General features: G+C 26.3%; 1 protein-coding gene across 2 annotated transcripts in view; it reads right to left on the minus strand.

Moving 5' to 3' along the window:
* Positions 1–24,025, minus strand: part of LOC109595073 (phosphatidylinositol 3-kinase regulatory subunit gamma) — a 129,455-nt gene that overhangs the window by 64,167 nt on the left and 41,263 nt on the right. The window contains exon 5 of one of the 2 annotated variants that reach the window (XM_020010351.2): positions 4,398–4,501. In XM_020010351.2, coding sequence (XP_019865910.2) covers positions 4,398–4,501 — 104 coding nt within the window. Of the gene's footprint in view, positions 1–4,397; positions 5,167–24,025 lie in introns of those variants that run through there. The other variant, XM_049961789.1, reaches the window with a different exon arrangement.

The raw sequence follows: 24,025 nt of genomic DNA on the forward strand, positions 1-24,025 counted from the left end.
ATAAGTAATTTTCATCGAGAAACCTGAGAATCTTTGATGCAAAAACAAAACTAAACTTGTTAAAATTACTTCTTGCCTAATTAAAATTACGTTTTCCACTTAAAGGCATCTTCAAACGTGCGAACCCGGCGGTTTTGCACAAAACCACTCGGGAACCACTTGCGGCAAACCGTCTCACCCGTCGGTTTTTCTGATCAGCACAAAGGGATGCCGGTTTTCAACGTGGTAGGCAGCCGTGGCGCAATTAATTACCTATTCAACTACATATTAATTTAAATAATAATTGATCTCAGCTTAATTTATGTGTGCGTGGTGGTCGCAACGTGAAATTTATATTTAGAAATGTTACGTTTAACAAATTTTAATAATATAATGTGTTATGTTTTATTATTAGTACATATATATTGTTTCCGCTCTTTTCTGCAAAGTACCCGTCATTAACACGGGCACAACTGGCCGACATGATTGCGTACGACGAATAACCGACTATGCAGACCATTGGGTGGTTCGCGGTTAGTTCGTTGATTTTTCCACGAATCGTTGTGGATTGCGAAAGTAATTTCCTTCGGCTCACACAATTTAGATGTGGCTTAAAATTTATATAACTGAAAATCGGGCGTTCTGCATTTTGAAAAATTGTCTCCGGGGAGAATGAAACTTTATGACGTGCACATAATTTGGAAAATGGAACAGTTCGAGTAATTAAACGAGTTTTAATCAAGAAAACTGACATGAAACAAAGATAAACTTGTGCAAGAAGTGGATGTGTAGAAAAGTTGAGAAGTGTGTTCGTTATAAACGTGAGACTCATATTAAATAAAACTACAAGACGTATAAAAAAATGTGGAAGTAGTTGTTGGAACATTTTAATTAATAAAAATATATAATTTGAATAAAGAAAATCATTAAGAAACAATTTTTGGTATATATTATTTGGGATATATTATTTCTAATGTGTCAGAAACATATGAGGAAGAACATTGGCTTTTGTGTAGAAATCTTAGAACTGTATGTTTGTTATAAATGGGGAATTTTTATTAAAACAAAATGTATAAAAAATGTAGAAGTACTTGGAACATTTTAATCAATAAAAATATATAATTCAAATAAAGAAAATCATTAAGAAACAATTTTTTGTAAATATCCAATTAGATTTATTGGAAAAAGAAGTAAAAATATATTATTTCTAATGTGTCAGAAATGTATGAGGAAGAACATTGTTTTTTGTGTAGAAATCTTAAAAGTGTATGTTTGTTATAAATGGGGAATTTTTGTTAAAACAAAATGTATAATAAAATGTAGAAGTACTTGGAACATTTTAATCAATAAAAATATATATTTCAAATAAAGAAAATCATTAAGAAACAATTTTTTGTAAATATACAATTAGATTTATTGGAAAAAGAAGTAAAAATATATTATTTCTAATGTGTCAGAAATGTATGAGGAAGAACATTGTTTTTTGTGTAGAAATCTTAGAAGTGTATGTTTGTTATAAATGGGGAATTTTTGTTAAAACAAAATGTATAATAAAATGTAGAAGTACTTGGAACATTTTAATCAATAAAAATATATATTTCAAATAAAGAAAATCATTAAGAAACAATTTTTTGTAAATATACAATTAGATTTATTGGAAAAAGAAGTAAAAATATATTATTTCTAATGTGTCAGAAATGTATGAGGAAGAACATTGGTTTTTGTGTAGAAATCTTAGAACTGTATGTTTGTTATAAATGGGGAATTTTTATTAAAACAAAATGTATAAAAAATGTAGAAGTACTTGGAACATTTTAATCAATAAAAATATATAATTCAAATAAAGAAAATCATTAAGAAACAATTTTTTGTAAATATCCAATTAGATTTATTGGAAAAAGAAGTAAAAATATATTATTTCTAATGTGTCAGAAATGTATGAGGAAGAACATTGTTTTTTGTGTAGAAATCTTAGAAGTGTATGTTTGTTATAAATGGGGAATTTTTGTTAAAACAAAATGTATAATAAAATGTAGAAGTACTTGGAACATTTTAATCAATAAAAATATATATTTCAAATAAAGAAAATCATTAAGAAACAATTTTTTGTAAATATCCAATTAGATTTATTGGAAAAAGAAGTAAAAATATATTATTTCTATGTGTCAGAAACGTATGAGGAAGAACATTGGTGTTTATGTAGAAATCTTAGAAGTGTATGTTTGTTATAAATGGGGAATTTTTGTTAAAATAAAATGTATAAAAAAATGTAGAAGTACTTGGAACATTTTAATTAATAAAAATATATAATTTAAATAAAGAAAATCATTAAGAAACAATTTTTTGTAAATATCCAATTAGATTTATTGGAAAAAGAAGTAAAAATATATTATTTCTAATGTGTCAGAAATGTATGAGGAAGAACATTGGTTTTTGTATAGAAATCTCAGAAGTGTATGTTTGTTATAAATGGGGAATTTTTGTTAAAACAAAATGTATAAAAAATGTAGAAGTACTTGGAACATTTTAATCAATAAAAATATTTAATTCAAATAAAGAAAATCATTAAGAAACAATTTTTTGTAAATATCCAATTAGATTTATTGGAAAAAGAAGTAAAAATATATTATTTCTATGTGTCAGAAACGTATGAGGAAGAACATTGGTGTTTATGTAGAAATCTTAGAAGTGTATGTTTGTTATAAATGGGGAATTTTTGTTAAAATAAAATGTATAAAAAAATGTAGAAGTACTTGGAACATTTTAATTAATAAAAATATATAATTTAAATAAAGAAAATCATTAAGAAACAATTTTTTGTAAATATCCAATTAGATTTATTGGAAAAAGAAGTAAAAATATATTATTTCTGTGTCAGAAACGTATGAGGAAGAAAATTGGTGTTCGTGTAGAAATCTTAGAAGTGTATGTTTGCTATAAACATGAAATTTTTGTTCAACAGAACTACAGGACGTACAAAAAAAATGTAGAAGTAGTGGGAACATTTTAATTAATAAAAATATATAATTTCAACAAAGAAAATCATTAAGAAGCAATTTTTTGTAAATATCCAATTACATTTATTGGAAAAAGAAGTAAAACTATATTACTTCTGATGTGTCAGAAATGTATGAGGAAGAACATTGGTTTTTGTGCAGAAATCTTAGAAACGTATGTTTGTTACAAATGTGAAATTTTTGTTAATTAGAACTACAGGATGTACAAAAAAATTGTAGAAGTTGTGGGAACATTTTAATTAATAAAAATATATAATTTCAACAAAAAAAATCATTAAGAAACAATTTTTTGTAAATATCCAATTAGATTTATTGAAAAAAGAAGTAAAAATATATTACTTCTGATGTGTCAGAAATGTATGAGGAAGAACATTGGTTTTTGTGTAAAAATCTTAGAAAAGTATGTTTGTTATAAATGTGAAATTTTTGTCAAATAAAACTACAGGACGTATAAAACAATTCTGGAAGTAGTAGGAACATTTTAATTAAGAAAAATATATAATTTGAATAAAGAAAATCATTAAGAAACAATTTTTTATAAATATTCAATTAGATTTATTGTAAAAAGAAGTAAAAATAAAATATTTCTAATTTGTCAGAAATGTATAAGGAAGAACATTGATGCTTGTCTATTGTATGTTTGTTATAAATGTGAGATTGTTGTTAAATAAAACCACAAGACACAAAAAAAAAATTGTAAAAATGATAGGAACATTTCAATTAATAAAAATATCTAATATTAATTAAGAAAACCACTAATAAACATTTTTTTATACACATCCAATTAGATTTATTTGAAAAGGAGTAAAAATATATTTATTATTTCTAATGTATGAGGCAGAAAAATGGTATTCGTATTTGGTGAGACTGATATTAAATAAAATTATAAGGCGTATAAATAATTTGTGGAAATAATTGGAACACTTTAATTATTAAAAAGATATAATTTTAATCAATAAAACCAACCAGAAACAATCAAAATTATTTAATAAAAAAAAAAAATAATGTTTATTATAAGTGCAAGTAACAAAGGGCTGTATTGGAAATATCCAATTAGAAATGCCTTGACAAAGAATTAAAAATATATTATTTGTATTTGGTCGGAAACGTTAGTGTTTACGTCCATGTTTTAGGAAGTTGTATATTTGTTATAAAGTGTGATTGTTGTTGTTCCGTGTAGTTAGTAAATAAACTGGTGTTTTTGGTAGATGTAACAGAATGGACAAAGAAGCCGGGTGCCGGTTTAGCGTTGATATCGATTTTAGGGCTGAAACCACGAGAGCAGGCAAGGCAAGCAGCGTATCGCCTTTGTCCCTACAGCTGTTGAGTGTTCCAGGTCGTATGCAGAGCATGCGATGTAAAATTGAAAAGAAAGTTTCTGATAGTTCTCTCTTAACTTACCTTGTCATAATCGAGTGTGGCCGGCGGAAGAGCGTCCTTGTTCTTCTGGCATGGATATTTGGAGAAGTAGCGGGCGCAGAAGTTGTGGAAACACGCGTGACAATCTGTGGAACAAAAGGTGCCGCAGTTACAGCAACATGACTTTTCACACGAGCACAACAACGAGTGGAACGAGAGGATCCTGGCACATCGGTCGTTGCCGACATTGTCTGTATCGTCCATTAGGAATAAGCTGCAGCCGGTCTTGGCGGCGGCGGCGGCGGCCGGCTCGACGGCATCGGGCGGCGGACAGTTGTCGCGGTTGTCCGGTACGGTGCCGCCGCCGGCACACGCGTCCACCGGCAACGAGCACTCCTCCACGGAACTGACGCAGCTCTCGACGGTGTAAGAGGTGCGATCGTCCGACGAGGTGTAGGTCACTTCGGCGGTGCACCGGGCCTGGACCGGCCGGTTCACTCCTCGCAGCATGTAGTTTTCGGAGTCGTGGAAAACAATTGGCATGTTCAGTACTTTCGATTCGGTCGCGTGCACCACCCGTTCGTACATTTTCTTCGTGTTAAGCGATTCACAGTCACTCGATTCCTGGCTGTCGGTCTCATGCACAGACATTTTGCCATCAAGTCCGTCCGCTGGTTGGCTACCAATTACGCCTTCGACACGATCACATCGGTCGGTTGATAAAATGACTCGGTACACAAATCGTCCTGACGACTTGCGGCGATCAGAACGTTGCGCCTCGGCGGTGCACCAGCAACTACCGGGCCGTTACTCGGAACTGAACGACTGAAATCCCTCTGCTCTCGAACGTTGTCCGTATTCATTTTGCCGGCTCAAGACTACGCATGCTTGTATTGCCAGTGTCCCCGACACCATCTATACCGATGTTGCTCCATGCCCCGCGAGCCGGTGTCGTTCCAGGCCCGCGCGCACGAGGAGCCACCGCCACCGGCACCGGCACCGGCACCGGCCACCCGGTACCGGCACGTTTCCATTCCGGCTGCGCGCTCGTGACCGGTCGGCTCGCCCGATCCGCCCAACGGATAATGGACAGTACGGACTTTGTTTTGCGTCGGAGCCGCAACCCTCGTCTCGGTTGTGCGTTCGTACGTTCGATTCGTCCGTCGATTTGCATGACAAAAATTGACATACATGCATGCGTGATGGGCTTGCTGTTCTTTGTTGTGGTGATTTTTTTTTAAACGTTTCGTCGTTTGTAAATTAACTATTTATATTAAACAGCAAATAAAGTTTAACTGCACATCGTATATTCTAATGATTATGACATTATTATGGACATTAAAATGTAAATTACACCAATTCCGTTAATAATTATGGAAATCAAAACATCAAACATGTAATCAAACTTGTCTGAAAAACTATTTTCTAATGTGAGTTATTATTATTATACTCCGTTTAATGTCAACTTTTAAAATTCTGGTAAATCTGGTAACGAAGGATATTTTATGGTAAAAAATTAACGTCATATCATATGTGACGTACAAACATCAAGCCAATACAGCTGCTATTTATTTTCATCCTTTCATTTTAGTTAAAATCTTATTTGCTTTACTAAAATACCCTAAATAGTTAAAAACAGTTTTAAAAAGATCAAAAAAACTTAGTTTTAATATTTTGTGAATTATGATAATCAGCCCACAAAATGTATGAATAAAATTGACCACAAAAACTCTTACGTAAAATTAGTTATTAATATAATACTCCTCTTTGGGTTATTATTTAAAGTCCTGGTAAATTTGGTAATGAATGAGTGGCACTCATTAATATTCTGTAAATTAACGTCATATCATTTGTGACGTACAAACTTCCAGCTAATGCAGCTGCTATTTATTTTTGTCTTTTCATTTTAGTTAAAATCCTTTACTAAAATACATTAAATACTGAAAAATCGTTTTAAAAACTTAATTTTAAGATTATGTGGATTATGACAATCAGCCCACAAAAAGTATGAATAAAATTGACCACAAAAACTCTTTGGTAAAATTAGTTATTAATGTTATACTCCTTTTTGGTTTATTATTATTATTAAGTTCTGACAAATTTGATGATAAATGGGAGGCACATTTCCATTGTGAAAAATTAACGTCATATCATTTGTGATGTACAAACTTCAAGTCTAAGCAACTGCTATTTATTTTCGTCCTTTCATTTTAGTTAAACTCTTATTTGTCTCCACCAAAGTATACAAAATACTTAAAAATGGTTTAAAAAGTAAAAAAAAAATCTAAAAATATGAAAAATATCACAACAATTATTTAAATATAATGTTGTTAAATATGTAAAATAAGAGAAATATGTCATTCAAATTTAATTTCATTATATATTTACTGATACTAAATTGAAGCTGTGGACATTAGAAATGTGAAGTATATAAATTCCTTTAATAGTTTTACGATTATTTGAATAATGACAGTCTACAAAATATATGAATAAACTTGACCACAAAAACTGTTTTGTAAAATTACTTATTAATATTATACTTCTTTTTGGGTTATTGTTTAAAATTCTGATAAATTTGGTAATGAATGGGCTACACTGTGAAAAATTAACGTCACATTATTTCTGACGTACAAACGGCATACCCATTTAGCTGCTTTTACTTTCGTCCTTTCATTTTAGTTAAAATTCTCTTTGTCCCTATCAAAATATCCTAAATACTTAAAAATTGTTTAAAAAAATTGGAAAAAATTAATCTTATAATATGAAAAATGTCACAATTATTTAAATATAATACTGTTGAGTATAAAATAAGAGAAATAAATAATTAAAATTTAATTTCATCATATATTTACTGATACTAAATTTAACCTGTGGACACCAGAAATATAAAGTATATCCATCCCGTTAATAGTTTTAATTATGACAATCAAGACACAAAATGTATGAATGATAGTGTTCACAAAAATATTTTGTAAAATAAGTTATTAATATTATACTTCTTTTTGATTTATTGTTTAAAATTTTGGTAAATTTGGTAATGAATAGGTGACACTCGTGGATATTACATTGAAAAACTAACGTCATATCATTTGTGACGTACAAACTTCAAGCCCATGCAGCTATTATTTATTTTTGTTCTTTCATTTTAATTAAAATCCTATTTGTCTCTGTCAAAATACTCTAAATATTTAAAAATGGTTTTAAAAAATTCAGAAAACTTAATCTAAAAACATGAAAAATGTCAGAATAATTATTCAAGTATAGTCCTGTTGAATGTGTCAAATAAGAGAAATAAGTAATTAAAATTTAATTTCATCATATATTTACTGATACTAAATTTAAGCTGTGGACACTAGAAATGTAAATTACATCCATTCCATTAATAGCTTTAAAATTATGTGTATTATGAAAATCAAGCCACAAAATGTATGAATAAAATTGACCACAAAAACTCTTCTATAAGATAAATTATTATTATACTCTATATTCTATTTTCTATTTAAAATTCTGGTAAATCTGGTAATGAATAGGTGGCACAGGTATTCTATTGTAAAAAAATGAACGTCATATCATTTGTGACGTAGAAAATTTAAGTCGTTACATCTGTTATTTACTTTTGGCCTCTCATTTTAGATAAAATCTTATTTATATATCTCTATCAATAATATCTTAAGTACCTAAAAAAGTTCAAAAAACTTAATCTAAAAACATGAAAAATGTATTATTATTAATGTTGTACTTCAAAATCCTAAAAACTGATAATTGTCAGTTTGTCACGACTTCTAGGAATTTAGGATGTACTTATTAAATCAAGGAAAAAATGATTTTGACCAAAAAAAGTGCCAAGCACATTGTTTGTAGATTCAATTCGAGGAAGGTTTGGGAGTGGTGGAATTTGTTGAAAGGAAGCTCCCCAAGAGCAAAGTCAAGAACAACGTTTGGATTGGGAGATCGAAAATGAGAAAATTATCTTGTGGTCAGACGGACCGGAGTTTAATTGGTGGTCATCTGACGGAAAAACATATGTTCGCAACAGTTTAATCTCGACCCCGGAGGTGGATCTGTCACGTTGTGGTATTGCGTGTCTTCGACAAAAAAAAAATCCCGCTGTTCTGCGGAGAATAAATTATATAACCACCAAAAATTTGGTGGAAATCATCATGTTGACGAGTAATGAAGATATTTTGATCATTTAATGGCCAGCTTTGGCGAGGGAAGGAAGTGAATCAGAAACTGAGGGCAAAAACAGTCTGGGATAACTTAAGGACAGCTTGATTGATGACACTGGAAGACCTTCATGGGGGTACTACTGATTTCAACCCCCAGAAAACTTATTTATTTGAAATTTAGAAGCTCAGTGTACAACAAAGTTGGTTATGTAAATAAAATATTAATTCCTGTAACTTTTTTTTGGATATTTGGTGCTTAATTATCTTGTGGCATTAGATGTCGAGTTTTTAATTATTTGGCCGTCATTGTGAGTACAATCAATTAATTTAAAAAAGATTTTTTTAATGTATTCTCCATCAATAAGCAAGATAAATTGATTAAAGTACAATTCGTAGAATTACTACTATTAATTAATTAACTTACTAATGAATATAATACAATGAAATTATTAATTAATTTATTTTTTTCTATATTCGTATACTTTGATGACGATTCACAATTAATTAAAATTAATATAAACAACGTGTAACTAAAAACCACCCCAAATTTCAAAGTTCCAAGAACAACCCTACAATTGTGTCGATAATAAGAAACTACGAACAACCCCCTTAATATCCACAATGTGAATCCCAAATAACTTAAATCAATCAACCCCATTATATTCTACTAAAATACCCTTTCAGGTGCCCTTTAATTTATGAACTCTCACCATGTAAAAGCCTTTTTATTATTATGCGACCGAATTTAGAATTTTGTTTTAATTTAATAAATACTTGAATGTTTCCTTTAACTTTTCAACAAAATTGTGTTTAATTTAAAGTCTATCCTATTACAATAATCCCCATTAAATTCCCCCCTATTCAACAACAAAATTTAAATTAAAAGATGTTAAAACTTTTTGAAAGTATATAAATTAAAATATGAAGTAATAAAAATTTAGATTCTTTCTACATTTAATATGAAAAACACAAAGGACTTATTACTTTTGTTCCTAAAACTGAAAATTATTAAAAATAATTAATAAAATGAGTATTTTTTATAAACTAGATATTATGATATTATAAAACATCACTTTTGTAAAATAATTCATAATTGAAAGAATATTTAAAACGGTTTAATAATTTCATCAGAAAATTAATCGCACTTTCAATTACCTCTAATACCTTTATAATTATACAATCTATATAATTAGTTCTATAAAAACAATTCTTTCATTCATGTTAATTAATTATACTGTCATTTTATGATAGAATGATTCTGAGCTTTTATTATTAAAATTATTTATAATCACACTCTTGTAAGTCAATAAAATATTTAATAATATAACATTTTTTGCGCAATAAATTCACAAATCCAAAATAAACATTCCAAAACAGTTTTATGTCGAATTTTTGGCAGGAACTTGTTCTTGTAATTAAATCGTGGTTTTATAGAGCCATTCAACAATTCCGTATAAATTTAAATTTAAGTAAATAGTTTTACGTCGACTTCATGCCAGGAATTAAATTTTAAACTTCAACTTCCTAATTTGTTTTTTTTTTTCATTTTAAATTCCAATCAATACATAATATAAAATTATTTACAAGTTGTGAAACTTTTAATTTTAAGTAGGGTTTTAAATGTTTGGCTGGCCGTAAATAAAATATAATGTTACCTCTCGAAATGTTGTTTTACCACAGTTCGCTTAAAAAGTTTTAAAACAACGTAACCGGAAGTTAAAATACATTTTGTATAGTGTACGAAATTAGACCACATTCGCATTGTTCCTAATTTTATATTTGCTTACAATTTTGCTATTTCTGAACTGCTGCTTTATAATATTTACTTCTATAAACATGTACGGGGTGGTCTGGATTAATCGACTATTATGAAAACTGATATTTGGCAGACTCCAAATTGAACCACAAAGAATATTTCAAAAATTTATAATTGTATAATTAATGTGAATATATTTTAATTATATTTTAACATTTTTATATTATTTAAATGCTTGTTTAAGCTCTTTCTAACTATGACTTTTATTAAACATTTTTTTGGACTAAAAATGATGTATATATCATATTCATTCATATCATATAATATCACATTTTTATGTTTATTTTGTATTTTATATTTTATATTTCATATTATTTCGTATTTCATATTTTTCATATTTCATATTTTTATATTTTTCATATTTTCCATATTTTTCATTTTTCATATTTTTTATGTTTTTCATATTTTTCATGTGAATATATTTTAATTATATTTTAACATTTTTATATTATTTAAATGCTTGTTTAAGCTCCTGCTAACTGTGATTTTTATTTAAACATTTTTTTGGATTAAAAATGATGTATAAATAATATTCATATTCATTCATATCATAATATGTCATATTTTTATGGTTATTTTCTATTTTATATTTTTCATATTTTATATTTCATATTATTTCGTATTTCATATTTTTTATATTTTTCATATATTTCATATTTCTCATATTTTCCATATTTTTCATATTATTTTACCTATTTTTATATTTTTGATATTTTTTAAAGTTTTCATATTTTTCATATTTTTTATATTATTTTTCATATTTTTCATTTTTATCATATTATTTTTCATATTTTTCATTTTTTCCATATTTTTCATATTTTTCATATTTCTTATATTTTTCATATTTTTTATATTTTACATATTTTTCATATTATTTTTTATATATTTCATATTTTTCATATTATTTTTCATATTTTACATATTTTTCATATTTTTCAAATTTTTCATATTTTCCATATTTTTCATATTTTCCATATTTTTCATATTTTCCATATTATTTTTCATCTTTTTCATATTTTTTATATTTTTCATATTTTACATATTTTTCATATTTTTTATATTATTTTTCATATTATTTTTTATATTTTTCATATTTATCATATTTTTCATATTTCCCATATTTTTAATATTTTTCATATTTTTCATATTATTTTTCATAATTTTCATATTATTTTTCATATTTTTTATATTTTTCATATTTTTTATATATTTCATATTTTATATATTCTTCATATTTTTTATATTATTTTTCATATGTTTCATATTATTTTTCATATTTATCATATTATTTTTCATATTTTCGATATTTTTCATATTTTCCACATTTTTCATATTTTCCATATTTTTCTATTTTCCATATTTTCCATATTTTTCATATTTTCCATATTTTTCATATTTTGCATATTATTTTTCATATTTTTCATATTAATTTTCATATTTTTTATATTATTTTTCATAGTTTTCATATTTATCATATTATTTTTCATGTTTATCATATTATTTTTCATATTTTCCATATTTTTCATATTTTCTATATTTTTCATATATTTTATATTTTTCACATTATTTTTCATATTTTTTATATTTTACATATTTTTCATATTATTTTTCATATTTTTCAAATTATTTTTCATATTTTACATATTTTTCATATTTTACATATTTTACATATTTTTCATATTTTACATATTTTTCATATTTTACATATTTTTCATATTTTTCATATATTTCATATTTTTTATATTTTTTGAATTTTTCATATTTTTCATATTATTTCTCATATTTATTTTTCAAATTTCATATTATTTATTTTATATTACCAAGTTCAGATATTTATTTATGTGACTATTATTTATTTTGATCATTGTTCCAATTTTTTATGTAGCAAACAGTTAATTCTGAGGAGGACGTCAAATCTTAAGTTAACCCAGAATTTATTCATAGAACGTTGTAAAAAAATTGACGATTATAAACATTTAAACCAGCCAATTTCAGCACACTCCGTAATCACATCGACTAGTAAGCAAAAACAAAACTCGTAATTTTAATTTGCATCGATTTTTGTAGCCTTTGCGGCGCCACCAGATTTTCGTTTTTATCAAAACGGAAAGGAAAAAATCGGAGATAACATTGTATTCTGATGTGATTTCGAATGCGCAGTTTATTGTGTTGCCGGAGACGGTGGCATAAACACAACTGTGTGTTCTCTATCCGTTCGGTTAATAAAATCCGAAACGGGCCGGGGGCACCGGTCTACGTATTTAACCAGGAGACTTTACGGCCCGCAGTTAAACCGGGTTAAAGGCTTAAAATTTTCATAATTGAAATATCTGTCCTGCCAAGAATTTGGGCGGCGTCGGTATGGACGTTCTGCATGTTTTCAGTTGACGTCCAAATTTGCTCTACTCGGCTGAAATATGCTTTTTTTAAGTTAACGAAATTACTTTTCGATTTTTGTAATAACAACTTTGAACAATGGGTTTTTTTATTGTTTCTTAAATGATTGTTAAAATTTGACGAATGGGTCCTTGAAAATACATTATATTTTCATTATTTTATCAATAACTTCATGCATTTTTTTATTGAAATACTGTAAAAGGGGATCACCTAATAATCATAAAATAATTTATGGCATTGGCAAAACCATTAATTTTGTCAACAATATCAATTATACGGTACGTTTGGACATTTTTTATTGAAATGTAATTACTTTTATAACCCAACGATAATTAATATTTGGTCAATTAAAAACCCATAAAAGATTATTGGAACTATAATAACGTTTTATTTGTCACCATTAATTTTAGAAACCCAAAAATTTTTAACAACTCCAGGATTTGGTCAAAAAAAAAATTAATCCACGGTGGCTTTAATACTTTTATTGTTATTTCACAGCTTCATAGCCTGAATTACTGCTGGATAATTCTAATAGGCAATTTTTGTTATTAAAAAAATACTTTTTTAGGGCAGTTTTTCTATTTCAATTTTACAAAAAAATATTACCCAGGATGGATTCTTTATATCTAATTCGTTGTTTTCCAAAAAAATATTTCATAGAATACTTAAATCTGAGTAAAAACACAATTAAAGAGTTACATTATATACAGTGACCTGATATGCACAAAAAACAATTCAGAAGTAAACAAGATATTAAAACCCCCCTTCTTTAAGACCACCCTTTCTATTTAAAAAATAGTTCAGAGTACTCAAATAATACTGGAAAATTTGGCACATCAACTTTATGACAAAATTTAGTTAATTTTTATGACCTCACTGTATATATCATATTTATATTAATATTTAATAATTCAGTTGTAATATTAGTTATGTACCTTTCCATTATAAGATTATGGATAAATATCTCTGAGCCTAAGACAGTCCTAGAAGGTAACCATTTTTTTTAACAAGATCTTGTTAAAAAACAATGATTGATAATTATTTGACAAATTTGATAAAATTTTCAAAAAAATTTAAAGAAAGAAGCACTTAACAATGACGTGGTCAGAATAACTAATCACTGTATTAAATAATAATCACAAAAAATGTTAGATTAGATTATTATATACAGTGTGGGCGTAAACAGCAGCCCTTTCTCTTATAACTATTATAAGCAAAACCAACAATTCAGTAAAATAAACGAGATACTGAAACTGTTTTCTGTTGAGTAAATAAGGACCAGTTATATCTATTTTTTGAACGAATATCAAATTTCTTAGAAACAAACATTGAATAGTTTTTTTTTTTTGAAGTTTGTCTAACACATTAAATGAATTGCTCATAACTCTGTAACCAGTCATCCAATTTTTGCCAACAAAGGAGCATTCAATTAAGAATAAAAATAGCTTCCAGATTGTATTTAAAAAAATATGGATAGTGTCCATATGGACAATTTGGCACATCTCAACTTTGTGACTTATTATTTGTCATCAGCGTAAGAAATTGTTAAAGAATTATTTACTTAATATATTTCAAAGGTGTCTAAAAAAGATAAATTTTTTTCTAGTCAAAATATTATTGAGGAAAATTTCTGCTCTATTTTATTTATTTGATGGTTTAAAATAAAAATTATGAATATATTTTAATGCATTGAATAAAAATAAAATTAGGGAATAGGGACAGAAACCGATATCAATAAAATTCGGAAACACGATGAAATTTGATAAATTTAGTAATAGCATAAAAGGGCGAATTTTTAGACTTTAATGGGGATGATTATATTAAATTGTTTCCAGTTCACGTTAGTTACAATGTCGAAAGAGAATTTTATTGGAATAGCAGTAATTTATTGTTTTAAAAATTAAAAATGTAAAAATAACATTAAGTATTTTCATATAATTAAAATAAAATGGTTTTTAATGAAATTCATAAATGTAAATGCACCTGAAAGGTTTAATTTTTAATATTATTCTTTAAGAGTGTTATTATTTTAAATTGTGGCCAGTTTATTATGTTTAAGTTAACAGGGTAGAACTTTAGTGGATCAATAATATTTTATATTTTTCATCATTATACTTGGAAATTCTAATTTTTTAAAGGTCGAGGGAGGCTTATCTCCACATTTATTTATTTTATGGTTTTTTAGCAAAAAAATTATAAATAATTATACATATAATTAAATTAGTATTACTCAGAACAAGACTATATTTCAACTAATTATGTCCTTGAATGGGCATGAATTTAAACACTTTAAAAACTTAAATCTTCTCATAAATAAATAAATAAATAAATTTGATAATTCACTTTTTGTTGTTTATAGAAATAATAACATGAAATTCAAAATTATAAGGAAATCACACAAAATTTTAAAGCATATTTCCTGTTCCAAAAATACTTTAATATTATTTAATGAGATTTCACAGATTCACTTTAATTTTTTATCATCAATTTTAGAAATCTATTTTGATAAGAAACTTATTATTAGTTTTTTTTTTTTTTGCAAAAATTATAATATTTTTTAAATTTATTATAAAAATTTTAAATTATTTAATAATTGTCCATCAGGAACGATTTTAATGTATTTTATGTGAAAAGCACAAAATTCCATTAAATTTAGGCCCCATTTTCGACAACATTTTGGCAATATAATTAAATAATCAATTATAATTAAGCTTTCATACAGAAACTAACGAATTCCAGGAAGAACCCATTACATTTTTTTGTCACAACAAAAAAAAATTAGAGTCGTACTTAGTAAACGAATAAAAAACGGAGATAATTATAAAATTGCGTGAAACATAATGATAAAAGTTTGGCGTTTAAGAATAACTCGGGCATAATGATGATAATGAAGGCGTTAAAGGTAGTCCAATTAATCGAATACAATTTATCTGAACCGGCTACTCTGCAGACGTTAAACAACCACCATCAACTTCCAGCAGCAAGCTACACTAGTTCAAGGACTTCAACGAGAATTTCATGTGAATTCTAGGGTTAGATTTTACTTAGAATTCGAAAATTTTAATTTTTTTAGGCTTAGATCTCGTCTTTGAAACGTCTACAAAAAAGTGACGTGTCTGCAAAGTACTGTACATGAAGGCATATATTGGTCTGTAAAAAATATATTTTTTAAGGAAATTTTCTATATATTTTTTTAATTATAGAGGAAACATAGAGGAACATTTTAAACCATTGTACGACTTTTTATCTGTAGCAGTTTGGCAACTACAAGTAACTGAATGTAAAAATACAATTATTTATAAGCATATTTTCTAATATTTAAGCTTTAAGAATTACAGAAGACAAACAAAAAAATTTTTCAGAACTTGATGGTGTAAAGGGCTCTTTTACAAACATTTTGAGCCCACAAACATATATCTAGTGTCAGGTATTCGACAGATACAGTCATTTAACCGAAAAAGTATATTATATCAAATTAATACACTGGTTTACAAATTTTGATGAATTTCATACTCTAAAACATGAAATTTCTAAGGTAAAATTTTCCGTAGAATTCGAAAATATTAATGGGTTTTTAGAGTTAGCCCTCGTTTTTGAAATGTCCACAAAAAAAGAAATGTATATGCAAAGTGCTCTACACAAAGACACATATTGGTCTGTAAAAATATATATTTTTTAAGGGAATTTTCTATATATTTTTTAATTATAGAGGAAACATAGAAGAACATTTTAAACCATTGTACGACTTTTTAACTGTAGCAGTTTGGCAACTACAAGTAACTGAATGTAAAAATACAATTATTTATTAGCATATTTTCTAATATTCAAGTTTTAAGAATTACAGAAGATAAACAAAAAAATCGTTCAGAACTTGATGGTGCAAAGGGCTCTTTTACAAACATTTTGAGCCCACAAACATATATCTAGTGTCAGGTATTCGACAGATACAGTCATTTAACCGAAAAAGTATATTATATCAAATTAATACACTGGTTTACAAATTTTGATGAATTTCATACTCTAAAACATGAAATTTCTAAGGTAAAATTTTCCGTAGAATTCGAAAATATTAATGGGTTTTTAGAGTTAGCCCTCGTTTTTGAAATGTCCACAAAAAAAGAAATGTATATGCAAAGTGCTGTACACAAAGACACATATTGGTCTGTAAAAATATATATTTTTTAAGGGAATTTTCTATATATTTTTTTAATTATAGAGGAAACATAGAAGAACATTTTAAACCATTGTACGACTTTTTAACTGTAGCAGTTTGGCAACTACAAGTAACTGAATGTAAAAATACAATTATTTATTAGCATATTTTCTAATATTCAAGTTTTAAGAATTACAGAAGATAAACAAAAAAATCGTTCAGAACTTGATGGTGCAAAGGGCTCTTTTACAAACATTTTGAGCCCACAAACATATATCTAGTGTCAGGTATTCGACAGATACAGTCATTTAACCGAAAAAGTATATTATATCAAATTAATACATTGGTTTACAAATTTTGATGAATTTCATACTCTAAAACATGAAATTTCTAAGGTAAAATTTTCCGTAGAATTCGAAAATATTAATGGGTTTTTAGAGTTAGCCCTCGTTTTTGAAATGTCCACAAAAAAGAAATGTATATGCAAAGTGCTGTACACAAAGACACATATTGGTCTGTAAAAAATATATTTTTTAAGGGAATTTTCTATATATTTTTTTAATTATAGAGGGAACATAGAGGAACATTTTAAACCATTGTACGACTTTATAACTGTAGCAGTTTGGCAACTACAAGTAACTGAATATAAAAACACCATTATTTATTAGCATATTTTCTAATATTCAAGCTTTAAGAATGACAGAAAACAAACAAAAAAATCTTTCAGAACTTGATGGTGTAAAGGGCTCTTTTATAAACATTTTGAGCCCACAAACATATATCTAATGTCAGGTATTCGACAGATACAGTCATTTAACCAAAAAAGTGTATTATATCAAATTAATACACTGGTTTACAGATTCTGATAAATTTCATACTCTGAAACATGAAATTTCTAAGGTAAAATTATTCGTAGAATTCGAAAGTGTTAATGGATTTTTAGAGTTACCCCTCGTTTTTGAAATATCCACAAAAAAGTAATGTGCATGCAAAGTGCTGTACAGGAAGACACATATTGGTCTGTAAAAAATATGTTTTTTAAGGGAATTTTCTATATATTTTTTTAATTATAGAGGAAACATAAAGGAACATTTTAAACCATTTTATGATTTTATAACTGTATCAGTTTGGCAACTACAAGTAACTGAATGTAAAAATACAATTATTTATAAGCATATTTTCTAATATTCAAGCTTTAAGAATCACAGAAAACAAGTAAAAAAATTTTTCGGAGTTTGATAATGTATAGGATTTTTTTACGAACATATTGAGCCCATAAACATGTATCTAGTAACTTTCCCAGGATAAATATGGGCACTTTACTGAAAGAGTGTATGAACTACTTTTCGTACATTTCTTTATTTTGTGATGTAACTGAAATTATATCAAATAAAATCTTGTTTTTGACACACGTCAATTTCTACTTATTTTTTTTTTACATTTTGATCCAATAATTGCTGGTTTAAAACATGCAAGAGAGCAATTATTACTATCAAGTAAAGAAAATATTGGGTTTGAGTTACTCTTAATTAGGGAACCAACGTATGTTAGTTATGGAGTCCTATAATGGATTAAAATTGTCGCTATATTTGCTCTATAATTTAAAAAAATCAGGCTAAAATACCATAAAAACTACCCTTTTTGAGAAACCAACATCTATCACCACGTACTCCAATTTTGAAAAATATTAACTTTTGTCAAGGGTTAACTTAAGAAAACCTTCAACATTTCCGAATTCTGCGTAAAACTTCACCGCAGAGGACCCCACGTCCACGTGACACGTTTTTTTCGCCGTGAACTAGTTAGTGCTACCGGCCCGGCCGAGTGAGAGCGGCCGACGGTATGACCGAGTGAACGAGCGTACGAAACCGGCCGTGGCCAAGAACGCCACCGGCCCGCTTCACATCCTACCACATTGCTACCGTACATCGGGACCCAGCTGTTTTCTACCTACTTCTATATTTACAACCCCCCCGATTCCAACTCCTTCGGCACGTCGCCGTCCCGATTACGGCTTCGGGCCGACGTCCCGCCCGGCGTCCGAGTCCGAAAACCCCCCCGGAAAAATGAACGATTAAAAACAAACCACCCGATTGTCGCAACCCCAAACTGAACTGGACGTTGGCCGAGTGTGTGGAGAGGTGCTGGGTGCCCAGGCGACCTTGGTGCACACGCGGCCGTCTCGCCGTTGCCACGTCTACCAACCGTACCCAGACCTGTCATGGCCAAACCGTCAAGGTAATCATTTGACCGGCCCATACTATTCCATCGAATTCGTTCGACGCCGCGACTCTCTTTAAACGAAGATTGTGAATTGCGCCGGCCGAAAAACTGTCCGGTCCGGACGTCCCCCGGGTCTGCTTCCACGTCCACAATCCACCCCTGACTCCGAGCGGTGTTTTGTGGTGATTGTACGAAATTACCCCTACCTGGTGATGAATTTGAGACGATAATTAGACGGTTAGATGGCTCATTCGCAGTCTCAGGTCTCGAGTTAAGGCTCTCATGAGTGACAATCAGTGGGTCAAATTATACACCCTAATTTATGGTCATCTGGGTTTGTTTATTTCCGCCAATAGGTTTATTAGGGCCGTTTGTTAGCTAATTGATCAATTCATTAATTATAATTGGTCTTCCTTTTATTATTATTCAGCTACACACAATTTTGGTTTGGTGTATAAATATTTGTTAATTTATTTCCTTAAGCCACATATGTTCCTAAACCATTAGACATGACATTATGTAATAATTATATATTATGTAAGTTACATATATATTTTTTTTAATATGGAATATTTTATTGTCCTTCGGCTGAGGCAATTAAAAATTATTATTATTGTATTATTTATAAAAGAAACCTTTTAAATTTTAAGCAACATTTTGAAACGACTAAATGGAAATGAAATGGCCAATTTCTTATATAAAAAGTACATAATTATTTTTAATGATTGCAAAACTCACTGTAAATATTATTTAAGAAAAGATGTTCATTTATTTATTACAATTAAAAGATGTTAAAATGAATTTGTGATAAACTAAATTTGGTAAATTTCTTATATTAAAAGAAAATATTATTTTTAATAATTGTAAACGTGACCAAAAAAATTGTAATATTATTTAAACATAAAAATTGGTGAAAATGAACAATATTATACAATATTTATTTATTTTAAGATGTAAGAAAAATATAAAAATAATTTCAAGATTATTTTTTAACTTATTTAAGACGTATTTTGAAAAGACTTTAAAAGGACACATTAAATTGTCAAATTCCTATTTAAAATACACGATTTTTTTAGTAATTCCAAACTTATTTTAAATATTATTAAAAAAATTCTAAATTTATTATTTATTAGAAAAATATAAAAAATAATTTCGACTTTAATAGTAAAAAAATATAACAAAGATTTCAAGATAAAATATTATTTTTTAACTTATTTTAAGACAAATTTTGAAAAGATTTAAAAAAGACATAGTTAATTGGTAAATACTTATTTAAAAATATAAAATATAAATTTTTTTAGTGACTCCAAACTTACTGTAAATATTATTCAAATATTTTAAATTTATTATTTAATAGTGAAAAATATAAAAATAATTTTAAGATGAAATATTATTTTTTAACTCATTTTAAGATATATTTTGAAAAGATTTAAAAAAGACATAATTAATTGTTAAATTCTTATTTAAAAACATAAAATATAATTTTTGAGTCCAAAGATTTTGAAAGGACACATTTAATCGTTAAATTCTTATTAAAAAATAAGATATACAACTCTAAATTTACTGCAAATATTATTAAAAAAATTTAAATTTAGTATTTAATATTTATAATAAATAATATAAAAATAATTTCAAGATAAAATATTACTTTTCTGACTTATTTTAAAATGTATTGTGAAAAGATTTTCAAAGGACACATTAAATTGTTAAGTCTTTACTAAAAAAAATAAAAAAATAAAGTGTACAAATAAAAAGTGTTATTTATTTATTTTTTAATATTTTGAAGCAATTTTAAAGACGATTTTAAAGAAGTGGCAAATTCCTTATACAAACGTTAAAATCATTTTTAATCTTACTGTAAATGTTATTAAAATAAACAGTAAAATTAAAAAATGTGAGAATTTCTTGGAATAATATTGAAATACACATTAAATCGTGACCAACAACCTAAAACCGAAAATAAAATTTTCAAATTAATAGCTGACACTTTAAAAAACAATTTAAATAAAATTAACATTTAAATTAAAACAAAATATTATATTTATAGATAAAATATGTACGATTATCAGTATAATAGGTCATTAACAAAATATTGTATAATTTTTTTTATTAAAGAATACATTAAAATTTGCTGAAACAATGTGCTAATTTTTTATTAAGGAATGTTAAAAACATTCATTTTAATAATTGCAAGGTATTTGTTATGACTAAAAAAATCTAATTTATAATTTAAAATAATTATACCATAATTAAATAATTAAATCGAAAATTTGCGTAAATAATCTTTTAAGAATGATTTCACATAGTAAAAATACAAGAAAGAAAATAAAATTGTAAAATTTATAACCGATAGTTAAAATAATTTGTGTTGGTATTATTTTATTTACAAATAAATCAATCTAATCGCATATTAAAAATGTTAATGTTGAAACTAACTAACTAACTAATGTTTACATTACAATTTATATGGAGTTTTAAAAGTTTATGGCAAAATAACTCTTTTTTGGTTACATAACAAAATTAACTATTATTTTGGAATTTAAAGTTTTCCCATTTCATAAATTTTAACAATGTTTTCTAAAACAAGAAATATTTTAATTACTGCTTATTAGTAAATAAAATGGACAAAACAATAAAATACTACGATTTATTGTTTTTAGCAGAAAATAATTTAAATAAAATTAACGTGGAACGATTATTGGTTTAGTGATATAATATAATAGAACAAAATTTGCCAAAACAATAAAATAAATTTGTGTTACAAAACAAACATTTTTTAAAAATATATATTTATTGTAAAATTGGTCTCGAAACTAAACTAATTGTTCCATGTTTATTCTGGAAAAACAGAATTACTTACTTAATCTCAATTTAATTATACAATCAACCATTTTGAGTGTATTCTTATCAATCAATCTTTTACAAAATTCTAGATAATTCACTTCCAAATAAACAAATACATTGTATTATTATAATTAGAAAGCAATAAAATAAGTTTTCAATTTATTAGATTACGAAAAATCATTTAATATCAACTTAATTAGATAACTTTTTGAAATAAATTTTCTAATTGCATATAAATTTTGGCGTTTACTAAAACAAGAAATATTTAAATTATTGTTAATTGCAAAACAAAATTGACAAAACAGTGTCACACCACAAGTTTAATGTTTCAAATGGACACTTAAATAAAATTAACATTATTGGTTTAATAATAAAAAGATATTTTTTTATTTATGTTTCAAAAGCAATTATTTATTGTAAAATAAAATCAATTTAATGGTCACTCAACATAATAACATTAATAACAAAAAATAAAATCAATAAAATAGTTGAACACTTGTTATGAATCAATAGATTTACTTTGACAAAACAGTAAAAATACTATTTTAATGTTTCAAATAGACGATAGAAGATAATTTAAATAAAATCAACAGGCAATTTATTGGTTTAATATTAAAAAATATATATTTTTTTAAATTTTGTTCAAAGGCACATATTTATTGTAAAATAAAATCAATCATCAAATATTAATAACAAAAAATAAAATCAATAAAATAATTGATTAATATGAATAAATTTGTTAAAACAGGGAAAATACTATTTTAAGGTTCCAAAAGGTAATTTAAATAAAATCAACAAGCAAAAGTTTATTAATAAAAAATATATTTTATAAAATTTTGATTCAAAATAAAAATGTAAAATAAAATCAATATTAAATAAAATCAGGAGGCAAATTATTAGTTTAATAACAAAAATATATTTTTTAAAATTTTGGTTCAAAAACAAATTTTGATTATAAAATAAAATCAATAAAATAATTGACTTGTAACTATTTTAAGGTTCCAAATAGTCATTTCAACAGATAATTTGAATAAAATCAACGGGCAAATTATTGGATTTACAATAAAAAATATATTTTTTAAAATTTTGAATCAAAAACAAACTTTAATTGTAAAATAAAATCAATAAAATAATTGATTTGTAACTATTTTAAGGTTTCGAATAGACATTTCAAAAGATAATTTGAATAAAATCAACAGGCAAATTATTAGTTTAATAATAAAAAGTATATTTTTTAAAATTTTGATTCAAAAACAAATATTTATTGTAAAATAATATAAATTTAAGTTATAATTAATTACAAAAAAATCAATCAAATAATTGATTAATACTTATTATTAATAAATAGAATAGAAGAAATAATTACACAAACATCAAATGTGCATGACTGTAAATTTTCTTTTTTATTTTTAACAATTCCAGATAAATCTAAATCAATAAATAAGGTGTATTAATATCAGTATTTAAAAGCAGTAAAAGTTTTCTAATTATTAAATTATGAAATAAATCCCGTCTTAATTAGACAATTTTGAAATGTATGATTATCAATTTTCATTTTTGTACGACAAACAATATTTTAAATAATCATTTGCAAATTAAACGGTTGATTTGTAGAAAAAAAAATATTTATATAATTATAAGCAATTATCTACTTAAAACCACATCATAAAACCAACAAGAACAAAAGCTTAATGTTAAAATTTATTGCCTTAAATAATAATTTAAATAAAATTAACATCGAAAGTGAAACAAAATTCAATATTAACGTATAAAATATGTAATATATGCGATTGTCATTTTAATAGGCAATAAAAAAATTTTTAAAAATATAATTTATTAAATATAGATAATAAAATAACTTGAGCTGCCTTTTTTTTGATACGTATTATTTATTGTGGAATAAAAGTCGACTTTTAATGCAAAAATTAATAACAAAATATCATACGTAAGTGGCTCAAGGAACAAACAAAATGACAATTCAATCAGACAATCAATCAGACGATATTCGGAATGTATCCCGTATCAATTTTCTTTTTTTTTTTCTATACAATTTTAGATCACATTTTTG

This window comes from Aethina tumida, chromosome 1, assembly GCF_024364675.1.
Source record: "Aethina tumida isolate Nest 87 chromosome 1, icAetTumi1.1, whole genome shotgun sequence".
NCBI classification, from domain to species: domain Eukaryota; kingdom Metazoa; phylum Arthropoda; class Insecta; order Coleoptera; family Nitidulidae; genus Aethina; species Aethina tumida.